At 44.2% G+C, this 14667-nt stretch overlaps 1 protein-coding gene across 6 annotated transcripts in view; it reads right to left on the bottom strand.

Moving 5' to 3' along the window:
• Positions 1 to 5931, bottom strand: part of magi1b (membrane associated guanylate kinase, WW and PDZ domain containing 1b) — a gene marked incomplete at its 3' end in the record, with an annotated part of 106067 nt that extends 100136 nt beyond the window's left edge. For all 6 annotated transcript variants that reach the window (XM_079747744.1, XM_079747745.1, XM_079747747.1 and 3 more), the window contains exon 1: positions 5074 to 5931. In XM_079747744.1, coding sequence (XP_079603870.1) covers positions 5074 to 5371 — 298 coding nt within the window. In that variant the 5' untranslated portion in view covers positions 5372 to 5931. The remainder of the gene's footprint in view (positions 1 to 5073) is intronic.
• Positions 5932 to 14667: the final 8736 nt, after the last annotated feature.

The following is a 14667-nucleotide window of genomic DNA, read 5'->3' as shown; positions in this document are numbered from 1 at the left end:
TAAAAAAGATAAAACATAAGTGTTGTCTGTTCCAGCCAGTCCTGGGATCTCCACCTCCATTATAGTGTTGATTACTGCGTTGATGAAGCAGTTCGCCCACATGCCCTGCTCTCAGTCCATCATTTGATAGAGCCAAAACCAAAGAAGAACAAAGGCCCCAAATGTACAGCCATTTGCATAATAGGAAAACTAATCCTAATATCACTGTTTTTAAAAAACCTGCATATCAAATGTGGGTGTAAAAAGGGTATTACAGTGACACAGATCATGTTACAGACACAGAGAGCAGACAATGGGAAATGGGGAGGTACATGAGGTACTTCTGGGCGATGTTGTTTTAGGTGGGTTTCTAATACTACGTGATGGAAGTACAACACACCTACAAAGCTGATGATGCCATGCCAGGTATCATCATGCGATGACTGAAGCCGTTCGCTGGTGCGGCCGTTTCCAGAAGCGATTTTGAGCAACACATGCTTTCTCAATCCGAGGGGCTCCACTGCTGATCTTGACCACATCCACCTACATTTCCAGATGGGCACCATGGAGGTAATGGCAAGTGAAGCCATTGTGAAAAAGGCATTGTGCAAAATAATGATGCCACACGCATACAGGAAGTCTGGCTTGTAAAAATATGGGGGAAAATAAGGTGATTAGCCGCAAATAGAATGTAAAGCATACTACTGGCATTTGTGCTAACAACATGCCAGATATGCAACACATTCAGGAAAACTATTCTTACAAAAAAAAAAGTTTTTACTTCATCTGAAGGGATGCTCATTACCTAGATATAAGCACTTACACAATATGAAACTATCTGTATTAATTATATTCAAGTCCAGTCCTTTCCTATCTTTGCACACCACCCCAACTCCCCCTGTGGCCACCACAACCACCAGCCACACAATGCACTCGACAACTCTTTGTGGGGCTGTCATCCATAACCGCCCGCCATGTCACCAACAGGTCACTCATCGAGCCCTTTGAATGGCAGAGCGAGCAAGTGTCACAAGGGTGTGTGTGTGTGTGTGTGTGTGTGTGTGTGTGTGTGTGTGTGTGTGTGTGTGTGTGTGTGTGTGTGTGTAGAGCTGATGAATTCTGTGCATGTACCGGCAGACAATAGACTCATCCTCTAAATCCTCTTAAATCAGGACAATACGGCCCGCAAAACCCCAAACATATCTTCACATTCTTTGTAGGCGATGGACTCAACTTAATGGGATTTGTGTTATCAGACTAGAGAGCCAGACCGTGACTAAAAAGCACAAGAGGATGATGACGAGTTCCTCAGAGCCAGGGTGATAATTAGCCTGGTTCAGGTCCCCAGAGAACCACGACCACTTTGTTTTCAGTTTGTTTTGATTTGTGCGATGCAATGACATCAGGGGAAATCAGTTGATGAACAACCGTGATTGGCTTTAACGTTGACCAATCAGTGGAGGGGAAGCAATGGGGTTAGGGAGAAAGCCTACCCAACAGGAACCGAAACACACGGCATCAAGTTTCCTTTACAGTTCAGCCGTGTGTAGCACAACCCAGAGGATACAGTCTTTACTTGTTGAGGAGCGCAGACAAATCGTTTTAATGGCCACAAATGATCCTCACAATAATGCTATGAGCTCTTAAGCCGTATCCGGTAGTTAGGAAGCAGAAGTCTTCATTTGAGATCAAGAACTCCATAATAGACAGGGTCGAAGCAGACCTTTTGTTAAAAAAAAAAGCGCTGCCCTGCAAGTAGGCCTGTTCTTACCGTTTCCTTATATATCCTTAGTCTCTCCCACTGCCATCGCCCTACTTCCAGGGTGCCCGCCAAAGGCGCAAGTGTGTCTCGGCGCGACTTCATCGTGGGCCCGGCTCCACTTCATATCGTTCACAGACCATACACACACCAATACTTCAAACAGACACCAATACCACCACACACACACACACACACACACACACACACACACACACACACACACACACACACACACACACACACACACACACGCCAGATGTTTGCATATCAGCTTCAGTCTGTGCCCAGAAGGACGAGGCAGTGTGAGACTGGCCCAGTAGGGTAGTAGGTTATGCCCTCTTCTGTGGAAACGCAAAGCTCACTTCTTCTTTAAAAATAAGGAGGTGATGGAGTATCAAATTCCAATGAATGTTTCAAAAACTGTTGAGTTGTTTCGTAATTATAAAATCTAGCCTATAAAGTTAGTGACGGCAGTTTGTTCTATTAATGAGGTAGTAAAGCAATATGAAGGAAGGACAACAGGACTTTAACAATGAAAGGAAATGGAACAATGTCCCTACTTCTCCACTTCTTGAGTATAGGCCATAAATAAGTCAGCTTTGTTCTTGTTATTGTAGCTGACTGAAGATTAACAGATAGACTAGACAAGCATTCCTCACAAGAACCAAAATTGACGAGTCCCACTTTAAAAGTGTCCAATGCACCCGAGATAGTTTCTGGGCCCACACCAGATGGTTAATTGGGATACACCAGATTGTTGCTGGGGACACTCCAGATCATTTCTGGGCCCACACCAGACTGTTTCTGGGGGAAATTCAGATACTTTCATGGAACACATGAGTTATTTTCTGGGGGCATACCAGTTAGTTTCTGGGGGAAACGCAGATATTTTCTGGGGACACACCAAATTGTCTCTCTGGACACGCCAGATAGTTCCTGGGGAAACCAAGTATGTTTTGTTTCGTTGTCCTCTGGGGGATCCCCAGATGGGGAGCACGAAATAAACTCATAATGCATCAATAAATCACTCCAAGTCACTTCAGGGCGTGGCCTTGAATTCTATGGAAATAGTAAATAAATAAACATACATTTCATCCATCCCGTTTACACAGAGGAAGCGGAGTTGCTGTGAGCTCCGACACAACGCAAAGGTGGAGGAGGAAAGAGGCTTGTCTGACTTCCTGCAGAGAGGGAGGGAAATAAACACTTCCACATGCATGCATGCCAGGGACCACAACCCCATACACGCAAAAAGACACAGATAAACAAAAATCAAACACACACACACACAGGCAGAACCGAACCATACACATCACAAAGATGCAGACACGCAGAAAAACGTGTAAACCCAGCGGCCCAGAGTAAACACAGTGCGGTTCATTTAAAGGGGTAGGACTGGTCAGCTGCTACCGTATGCAAATAAAACAACTCCGGAAAAGTAGAGCCCGTATACCCAGTCGCGTCATTGTTAATCACCATGATGCAATGCTGCAACAAATTGAAAAAAGGCTGAATCCCCACTAGGCTGATAACTCTCCTGATGAGGGCAGACAGACGGAGGACTAGAAGCAGCCCAACACCACGTCATTCTGGAGAAGTTGAATGTTTGTGTAGTCAGCGAGTGATGAAGATAGCCAGTAAACCTTTTGGGCATATGCATACTTCTGAAGACTGACGCCAGCGGTCCATTCAGACTCGAGTTACTCTGTTGAATATTTTCATCAATAATAATCCATATAAAAGTGTGTTGAGGTCAATACCAAACTGCTGGCCCTATGCGCAGGTGTGGGAACCAGAACATGGACTGATTTGTCTATGCCAGTCCCACTGAAACCATATGCAAACATTACTATCAGTGGGAGAGTATCGGTTAGAGACTCTTATCTGTGTAATACAACATATCTCTGTGTCTGTGTAATGCAACAAATTCCTCTGTCTGTCTGTCTATCTGTGAAGAAGAAAGATGGCGAGAATCAGTGAATTCTGGACTCAATTCATCGTAACTATTAATACCGATATGAATATTTTCCCCTCCTTTCTCTTCCTGTTGCTCCCTTGCGTGTAAGTGGGTGAGGAGAGAGATGGAGTCTGCTACCTTTACTGGGGGAGTATCAAAAACCTCTGACTGGACACATTTCAACACTCTGTCTCAAGCTGGCGGTCTACAGAATCGCAGTGAGCTAACCATTCATTGTGCCAATAAATCTCCTTAGCCGGCTTCATTAGGTCTGAAGAAAAGACGATGCCACGGTGGAAATTGGGCCACTATGATTTTACAGATGGCTCGAATTTGCAGAGCATTTTTTTCCCAATTAGGGATGATTGGGGGGGGGGGGGGGGGGGGGCTAGAGCGGGGAACTCCGAGTCAGCATTAATTACTCAAGCAATTGAAATGGGATCTAATCATGGAGCGGCTCATCACACCTTGATAATGTCACCCAGGAAAATATGTCCTAAGGAAAAGCCTGGAAAGGCGCCAAGTCGATCCTGGCAAAACCATAGTAGGCCCTCCAGGCTAAGGATTATCTCAGACTGAATTAGTTTAACTCAGTGTCTAGACTCATTATAAAGTGGAGAAGAAGGAAGAGCACCATTGAAGGAAATCAAGAAAGGTAACTGATAAGGCCTGCATTTCTACTTCACATAGTTTCTGCATCATGATTTACCCATAAATATTTAATAGGATGATCAAAATACATTCAGAGCTGTGATAGTGCTTAGAAAATGTCCCGGATCTTGTCTCAGCCAGTTTCACATGCTTAGAGATGTGTGAAACTGACCTAGAAGAGAAACTGTTCTTCTATCTGCCGGTACCACCGTGGATCCTGTAAGCAAAGCATGGCTGAGGACCCAGCTGCGTCCCATCGGCCCCGGCAGCCTGCCTGTCACGCTGGGTGTCTGTCAGGCACTTCAGTGTCAAACCGCAAGGCCGTGCCGAGCCAAACTGACCATGAACTGCACAGTCCGGCCACAGTGACGAGAACCTGTTATCCATTAGTTTTCCACTGGGATAAAACCCAACGACGACGACCGCAACAACAACATTTCGGGGACTTACGGAAACGGATACAACTCATTCCCTGGCTGCACAGCATCATCACTTGACTGCTAGTCTGAGTCTGGGCACTGTAAAGAGGCGTCTGTCTAATCATTTTAACCTAGGCCTATTAGTCCCCAATACTGGTATTCTGCATCAAAACCATGAGTTGGCATACTTTAATGTTTGTATTCAAAAAATATGACAATCCAAATAAAGGACTTTTCAAAAAGGGCGAATCAGGTGTAATGGACTAAGACAGTGGTGTGCTTGTGTCTCCTGTTTCACGTCTTACCTTGACTGACAGTTTTCAGCCTGACGGGACCTTTACAGTTTTTTATCACGGTGTGCAGGTCGTACAAAGGCAATCCGGATATGGACAGGTTCTCCACCTCCAGTAGCAACTCCCCTTCAATTAGTTTCCCAGTGTTGTAAACCACGACGTCCTGGTCCAGTCGTCCGATGGTCGCGAACTCCCCGTTCTCCGCGCCCCCGCGGAGGGGCACGCCGAGCTCCCCGCGGGCATCCTTCACCAACGCGCACTCCCTCACCCTGGAGGTCCAGTGGCTTTTCTTTAGCCCCGGTTTAGACATGGTGGGGAAAAGTCTCCAAACACCAAAAACAGGTGGTCTCGCCTGGTGTTATGATACAAACAAATAGGTCTGTGTATGTTCAGCGCAAGAAAAAACGATATCCAAGTCAAGCGCAGCAAACTTTCTTTCTCTTCCACTGGAACATGAGTGCGTTGTGAGCGTTCACCCAAAACGGGTCGTGTAGGAGGGATCAAGCCATCCCCGGTCACCGACCGCTTCAAATAGGTGGCTTACCGGCTGTTCGCTATTGTGCCGATAGTATTATTCTCATCTTCTTAAGATCCTGCTTGGTATTAATCCCGCTTCTTCATCGATGTCATCTCGAATCTGCCACCACCGCTCCAAACACAGACTCACGCGCTTCTTCGGAGTCCACTTAAGCTGTATTTTAACTTTTAAATAGTTTTCTTTCCAACTTACGTCAATACAATTACTCGTCAACGTATCCGGTTACTTGGTCGGTGGTTTTACGCCGTCCTCGAACGCTTTAAACAGGTACAACGTTGTCGTGTGTTTTACCGAACCTCATTCACACTCAGCGCACTGGATGTATGTGTGTGTGTCTGTTGCTGAGTCTACAGTTCACGCATGCGCTGTGGTATCCCCAAGGCATGAGGGATATCCTGGCTACACCTATCACATCACAGGGTCCTAGAGCGCCTCGGGTCGACAATACTGTGTGTATATGTTGGCATGCTTTAGATCAGCTTTCATATACTGGTGATGTCACTGTGAATGAAATGATTCTTCATAAAATGTATTAATTAATCAATAACCATTCAAGTGTATGCTTTTTATTCAATGGTTGGTAACATGAGTTAATGCCTGATTATCAGCATGTGGTTATTTTTAATTCTTTGAGGAACTGTGTGTGTTTTGTGTTTTTCAGCATTCCTGCACATCAGGTCTGACTGGTGGCTTAGTGGCCAATCTCGTGTGTGTGTGTGTGTGTGTGTGTGTGTGTGTGTGTGTGTGTGTGTGTGTGTGTGTGCGTGTGTGCGTGTGTCTGTGTGTGTGTGTGTGTGTATGTGTGTGTGTGTTTGTGTTCATCATCATCATCATATGAGTATGTTTACGTACATCAGATGAGTCACTCTTTGATTGTTGCGTCATACTTCTGATACAGCAATGACAGAATACTTCTATCCTTTATTTACAGTCATTGTGTTCTGTACAACTAGTAAGCAATAATAAGGGAAGAGGAAAGGGAGCATGAGGAGAAGGAACTAAGATGGAGGGGAAGATAGAAGGACAGGCTTCGCACAGCTGGCCCAAGGCACGCTGGGAAACAGCAGCTATTGTTTGAGGGGCTCACATGGACAGGCCCATCCTAAAAATATCACATCACATCATCATTATTTCATATTGTATCATCATACTTCCATCTGCATGCTATATACTTTCTCTACATACTTTTTTCATTTTTCATTTTATTCACCAATATACAGCGATGATTCCTAACAAAGTGGTCTTTGAGTCTCATGCATAATGTAACACGTTATATAACGTCTTCAGTCACCCTAACATGATAATAGTGATATTAATGTGGTGCATTGGCCTCAGAATCATAGGGTTATGAAATAACTTTATTTTGATGTTTTGTTGATGACTCACAGCCCCGAGGAGGACTCTGTCTTCGTATGTTATAGTTAATAAAACACTGGCTGTACCATTTCCACTGCCATTATGTGTTGACAGGCATGGCCTATTAAACACACAGCGGCTCTGCTGTGTATGAATAGCATTAATGAGTATTTCCATGTGGTAGAAGCTTGTATTCAAAACACAAGTGAGATGAAGTCGATGAGACATACAGAGATATTTAAAGAGAAAGATCAGTGGATAGCCTCTGTGGACTGCAAAGAGAAGGAGATGAGATGGAAAATCAAGAATGCAACAAAAAGTGAAACGAAAGGAAAAAAATAAGAAAGGAAGAATGAAGGTGGCAAAGTTAAAGCTGATTCAGCACTGACTCGGCAGATAAATGTGAAGTGGCCAAGAGAAGCAGACACGTCTCTGGAAAGCAAACCTTTACTACAGCTTCCACCCCAGGAGCGAGTGATACCATGAAGGACAGTAAAAATCAGATTTTGTTTCACTGTTTGACGAATTTGGAGCAAGTTTACACTATCAGATAGGGCTATGGGTTTCAAACCACGTGCATCCCTGAGCAAGATGCCTTACTCCTCAAGGGCTCAACAAATGTATCTACAAATGCAAGACACTTTGGATAAATGGGTCTGCTAAGTGAAACAACAGTCATGTCAGTTTGAGTGGCCATTGCTGGTAATAACTGCCCATGGCTCTCTTCCCTCAATCATTTTATCATATTCATGGGTGGGACCAGCAAGTCTATTAAACCATCCTCATCCTCAAATATAGCAACAATTATGGCCCGTGTCAAGAAAGACAGAAAGTGTTTTGTTGGACAAACAAAGGCCAAATATAAGGGTGTGTGTGTGTGTGTAGGTGTGGGGAGGGGAAGAAATCATGCTTTACTATTTGTCAGGCATTAGCTTATGTAAACTCCACACCCATCACATAATTGCTGCACATCAGAGACCTTGTCTACATTGGGTCTGCTCTGTCTCTCTTTCTTACTCGCTCTCTTACTCTCTGTCTTCTCCCTGAAACAACATATCTCCTCCTCTCCCCCCTTCTCCTACTCTCGATTTCGAGTTAGCATTGTGTTACATAACAAGCCATTGCCGCTGAGGCATGACTTATGTGTACTCATCAACGCACAACACAAGTACTATAAATTGGCCGATCCCTTTTTATTCCGCCTTTCAATGTCATCGCAATCTGCCTCTTTACCTCTTTGGCCTCGTTTGTTACAATCCAGCAGAGAGATTTATGGGAAATGAGAGAGAGAGAGAGAGAGAGAGAGAGAGGGAGAGAGAGACAAACACACAACACACACACACACACACACACACGCACACACACACACAGTTACAGAGATAGAGAGAGAGAGAGAGAGAGAGAGAGAGAGAGAGAGAGAGAGAGAGAGAGAGAGAGAGAGAGAGAGACAGGGGGAGAGAGAGCAAGAGAAAAAAACTTGTTTAAACGAATTCAGTGCTGCAAAGCTCAGTGTTGCCTATGACGATTAGGGATGAATGGCTTTGCAGGAAAAGGCCATCAGATTATCCGTCACACAAAGCCAATGACCGTTGGCTTTTGAGGAGCAAGTATAAGGAGCTTCTTGGTTTAATCAAATACACAAAATCTAGTTTCCCTATACTCCTTACACTTTTTTCTCTGTATTTTGAATGAAGTCAGAAGGACAATTTCTGTACATTTTTTGGATCAGCAGGAGAACCCCTTGCTCTTCATCCCAGTGCCAGAAATGGTACTCAGGAAATCATACATTTTATTTAGAATATTTAACAGCCTGAAATACAGTCAGCAAATTCTCTAGGCTGGCAATCTTCCCAGGATACGTTATGTTGGATTAAGATGCTGCAAATATGAGATGCTTCCACTGTATATCTCTGATATACCGCATAGCAGAGACCACCCAGTGTCCTCTCTCTCCCTCCCTGTCTGTCCAAAACATTGTAACATCAGTTAATGGAAACGCACTAGGCAAGGGGATTCTTCTTGGTTGTTTCTGAGGTGAGGTTGCGGTTATCCTAATAAATTCTGTTTTATCAAGGACAGCAAAAAGCTAGTTGTTTGGCTTGCAACTAAAAGTCAGAACCAGGATGTGGGGTCTGTAGGACCATGCATTCCAGTTGACTGGCAAGAGTATTCGAGGACGGGTAAGGAAATAAATGTAAGCAGCGTCTTAGAAATCGTATATTCATGAAATAGGACGCACCATTAACGTGTGTGTGCATGAATATTCTGCATTTGCATGTGAAATGTAAATGTTTGCAAAAAAGATTTCCAGCCCAACATACTATATATTTATATTTATATAGTCATACACATGTATATCAATGGTAATTCAGAAATAAAGGTTTTGATTTTTCTACCTCGCTCTGTACCAGTTTTTAATTTAACAAATGTTTAAATTGAATTATCCCTGCTCTCTCTGCTTTGTGTCTTACTACTCTCTCGCTCTGTGACCTAACTTATGTTCTCCCCCCTTTTTATGACGGACAAGATGAGTAAACATGTCTACCCACCTTCAAAGGGGAAGAAAATTACCATGACACATATATCAGGTGTGGGGCTTAATTATTAAGCTTGAATAAAACCTTTGTTCAAAATCCGACCCACCAGTTGGTGAAGGAGTTCATAGTCCTCCCTGATACAATCAAATAGGCAAAACAAGTCTTGTAGCATGCCGTGAACCTTGTGGTTTGGTCCACCAGTCTGTAGTAGAACAGGGACATTCAGAATGGAGTGAAAGGGCAATGCCGGAGCTGAGGCGGCTTGGCTGCGTTGAGCTGCTTCTTTAATCCGCTGCAGAGTTGGCACATGATGGTACATGTTTCAAACATGTGGGGCAGTAGCGGCAGCATTAAGGTTGAAGGGATTTGGGATTTGGTTCTCCTGACCTGGAGTCATGATACGAAGTGACATGTGCACATGTTCAATCCCAGCCTGAGTCAATGCACACTGAGGTGTTCACCTTAAAAGGTTGTTTCCTCAAAGCACTGCTCGGGTATTTCACTTTGCATCGTTGAGGCATTTATAGATTGCCACATCTTAACTACAACTTAAGTCTTGTTGTAGTTAACACAGTAAAGCGAAATAAAATATAAGACTGTGTTATAATATTTAAACTGAAACCATTTTAACTTGGGATAAATAAAGCACCCTGCATCTGAATCAACATTATTCATAAGTAAGCAAACTCAAACATGTATATCTGTGAAATCACCCATAACATCTAACTATTTAGTGTATGCTCAACATTTCATTTCAAGGTTTTTTTCTAGCAAAAGCAGGAAGCACACGTATTATTCTGAATCCATGTCCACATGACCACAGGATGACACACAGTTATCGCCTTGTTGCCGCAACAACAAATCATTCATCAAAGTCACACACACACACACGCACACTCACACACACATACACACAACCTTTGTGGAATGCAAAAATAGAGGTGGCCCCTCCCAGGGGTGTGAGAACTCTCTCTACGTCCACTGTCAACTCGCTGTCCAGCAGGTCTGATCACATTACTGGCGGCTCTGTCAACCCTAACGCAATCTTGACGTAAGCACCTTTGTTTCCTAAATGTGGTTTCCCGAAGCATGATAGCACTTCCAGGTGTGGCTCTCTAATTATGTATCTGCTCTCTTGTAGTACACTTATATAGTGCATTAAGTCTACGCGCCCTGGTATATAAAAGTAGCAGACCCATTATTAGTGTTATGGGCAACACCGGCTTTTGTCCTATGATGAAACTAGTGGGTTGGAGGAGGGTCTAGAAGAAAGTCTAGTGGTCCGGGTGTTTGACCCACAGCCAAAAGGTTCTGGGGTTCCTACCCCAATGTCAGCAGTCTACCCCTATGGGCTCATTGAAGACATGTCTCGACTGAATTCTCTGTAAGTGGCTTCAGATAGAAGTGTTGGCTGGAGGACTTGACAGCATTGAAAGTGCTCCACTGATGCCCCAAAACCCCCGGGGCATCGGCTGAAGCACCCTAATGAGGATGACAAAACAAATATGTGCAGACAAGCTACCCCAACTAGGGTCATGTGGGTGGTTGGGGATGAGGACATGGTTCAATGAGTAGCAGAGGTTGCATGCTAAAATGAGAGCTAAAGTTCAATGTTAACCCAGTATCTTTTATGTAAGGCAGGGTTAAAAAATGGGATCAAGGAGTTGTTTGTTGTTACTCTAAGGATGATAAAATAAATAATGCCACTTTCTACTTGCCCGGTCAGCCTCAGTCAGGGAGCCAAAAGGAAAGGAATCAATGTTTCATAATGGTCTGTACTTATGGGGGCAGACGGAACGTCACACAGACAGACAGATCGAAATATAATTGGATGGTATGAGAACTATATTGACAGATAGATGGATAGATTGACGTACGAAACAATAGATAGATCGATCAGTGGGCCGACACAGGGGCAGACATACAGACAGACCGTCAGATGGATGAAAAGAGAGCGCTATAAACAGAAGGAGTACACTGTCTGTAGAGCACATGATGAGCCAGGATGAGATCATGGGTGCCGCGTTAGGGTGTAACCGAATAAATTCAGCAAGACACAACTCAAAAACATCACAGAACCAGGGTTTCACTTTCCCAGCATGCTCTGCTCAAGGCGCCCACTTGGCCCAACGGATGGTGTGCGAGGGATGACGCCGCATGTTACTGTGATATCCAGCCCTGGTGACAAGCCGCCGCCGCTGTGGATACACAATGCTGGCATTCTGCCTCACTGACGTCTTTGTGAAGACATGATTAGCCAGGCTCCCCAATGCACAGTTCATCTTCAACAACAGGTTCGCACGCTGTCTTAACTGTACACAAACCCCTGGGAACATAAAAGGGCAATTACTAGTTACATGACATGGTTTCATTTAGACCATTTCCCTTGATTGAACAATTTAGAGCACTGGTCTCCTGTCAGTCATAGGCTATGTAAATATTCAATCTATTTCGAGGAAGTGTGTCATAGAGCTGGCTGATGACAGATTTTTGTGAACGAATGCCATTCATCATCAAGACGAAACCAGAACACTGCTATTACTAATGCATTTCATTCCTTTTCTATCCCTCTCCTCTGTGTCATCCATTGACACAAATTATTGTTCATAGGTGTCAGTGCATGCGCATACATGTGTTAGGATTTACATGCATCGCTCATTTAATTTGTGCATTCCATTTAGGTTTACACATGATGATGTATTTATTCAGAGTGAGAGATCAAGTGTGAGAGAACAGCCAGCCCTTGAATGGCTGGCATTGGGATGATAGCACAACAACACATCACCAGAGAGAGAGAGAGAGAGAAAGAGAGAGAGAGATTGAGAGAAGGGGAAAGAGCGAGGCAAAGCGAGAGACAGTGATAGAGAGATCCCATACTCCCTGTATTATCAGTAGTAGTTGCTAATATTAATTAATGAAATAGTTAATGTATCTCTACTATCCTGTCTGCACAGGAACCCCTCTCTACCTGCCTGTGTACCTTTCCAGCACCCGTATGAATCCATCCAACCAAGTCCTCTCCTTCCTTGGACTCACTCTATGCTTTCCATGCTTCAAAATAAAAAAAAAGATACACATGTATTGCATTGGTTCCTTCACTCACTGTTAAGTTAAACTATTCAAGTTTGCGTCGGGAAAAAAAGTGTGTCCTTTTGATGTAGCTGGCCTTGAGAATGTGTCTACAACAGCAGGCATGGGGTGGGGGGGGGGGGTGGGGGGGGGGGGGCGGTGCGCACGCACACACACACACACACACTCACACTCACACACACACACACACACACACACACACAGATAACACTCACTGGACACACTCGCTGGAGTGTTGAAAAACTTGTCACACAGTAGCTTAAAACAGAAGCCGTTGTTAGATGGCTGACCTTGAATCAGTCCCAGTTCACCAGGCAGCAGGTCCAGGACCAGAGCAGCAGGTCTAGGACCAGAGAAGCAGGCAGCAGGTTCAGTAGCAAAGCATTCTGGGAAGATTCTTGTCTCCTCAACCATGTCTGGTCCTCACAGCACCTCACAGCATCGAGATTTGGTCTTTCCAGACTCATGTTCAATCTCTTCACTGCAGTTCCATCAAGCTTCAGTCCAGATCAATTTCAAAGGTAAATATGCGTCCTGCCGACATGTCGACGTTTTTCCATTCCAAGAACAAAGCACCTCCTAGACTTCTCTGTAAGGGAACATTTGTTAAAAGCCTCCTCCTCTTTTCACCTTCTTTCTATTCCCTTTTATGTCCCAATGGACCCTTGTCCCATGATCAGTCAACTGTTGGGCACTTACACACACGGCACACACACACACACACACACACACACACACACACACACACACTCACTCACACACATACACACCAGACAAATGCACAAACGTACACACCTCCCTGTGGACTTCATAGGAGCCAGTGAAACCTGGACCGCTTCCAAAACACACCAGCTCCATGCTTTCTTTATTTTATTCGCATATAGTACTATAAGCACTTTCCTATTGCCTTGAGTCTAGCTGCCTGAAAATCAGCTCTTTCAAAGAAAAGCAGATACAATCCATCTTGAGGGCAGCTTGACTAAAGTCATGTTATTTTTTCACACCACCACCACCACCACCACCACCACCACCATATCAGGAGCCAACAAGCAAGGGGAACATTGTGAGGTGTTATCAATGAAGGCTACGGGCCTCATGTTTTTAGTCCCTATTAACAGTGGGAGACGAATGAAAAACATTTGTCCTCCCCTCTTCTGTCTTTTTTTGTGTTAATGTAGCCAATAGAAGAGCAGTGGGCTTCCATGGTGGAGTCAGTATGCAGCCATCTGTGCACAGCTACTCTTACGGAAGCATATGGGTCCTTCTTCTGTCGGAATGCCGGCTGCTCCCGTCTCCTGGACTTAACAAGACCAGGCTCCGTTCCATCAAGAAATACATAAATAAAAGACAGAGGGAAAAGATGGAGCATATCTTAACAAAGCTTCCCGGCCATTGGAAATTGATCCAGTGTCACGGCTGTCTGTGTCTGACCACTGCAATGGGACAGAGGGGGGTTTGAGTGTGTGTGTGTGTGTGTGTGTGTGTGTGTGTGTGTGTGTGTGTGTGTGTGTGTGTGTGTGTGTGTGTGTGTGTGTGTGCTTACATGTGTGTTTATGTTTGTGAGGTGTGGGGGGGGGGGCTTCAATAGTGGCTTCAATCATACACAGGGGGAGATTATGTTCAGTGACTGACAGCGACGTCTAGCATCTGTCATGACGTGTGAAACGATTTAACATCTGCTCCGCATTCCGTGTTACTCGGCTGTAATGAAAAAAATATAGAAATCATACTGTCCATTGTTTCAGAGCGCTTGTGGCATCACAGACCCCCGCTATGTAATGGTATTGCTTGCGAGGTGTGAATCCATAGCCATTCGTTAACCCCATTGTAAGGTCAGCATAAGTTAAAGTCTATCATCGTCAGATGCATGAGGACACAAACAGCAAAAAGTGGCAGAAATCTGTGTTACTAAAGACAACTTAAGACAACATATATGTATATATATATATATATATATATATATATATATATGTATATTTTGAAACTCTAACATTTAAGACATTTGTAGGTGTAACCTAGATTTTCCATTGAATAGCCGATCCAAGACATCTATCGCCTCACACACAAGTCAAGGGTTGTAACAAA

The sequence above is a fragment of the Pollachius pollachius genome (genome assembly GCF_949987615.1).
Source record: "Pollachius pollachius genome assembly, chromosome: 12".
Lineage (NCBI taxonomy): Eukaryota > Metazoa > Chordata > Actinopteri > Gadiformes > Gadidae > Pollachius > Pollachius pollachius.
Note: the sequence above shows the minus strand (reverse complement) of the source record. Positions and strands in the feature narration are given on the sequence as shown.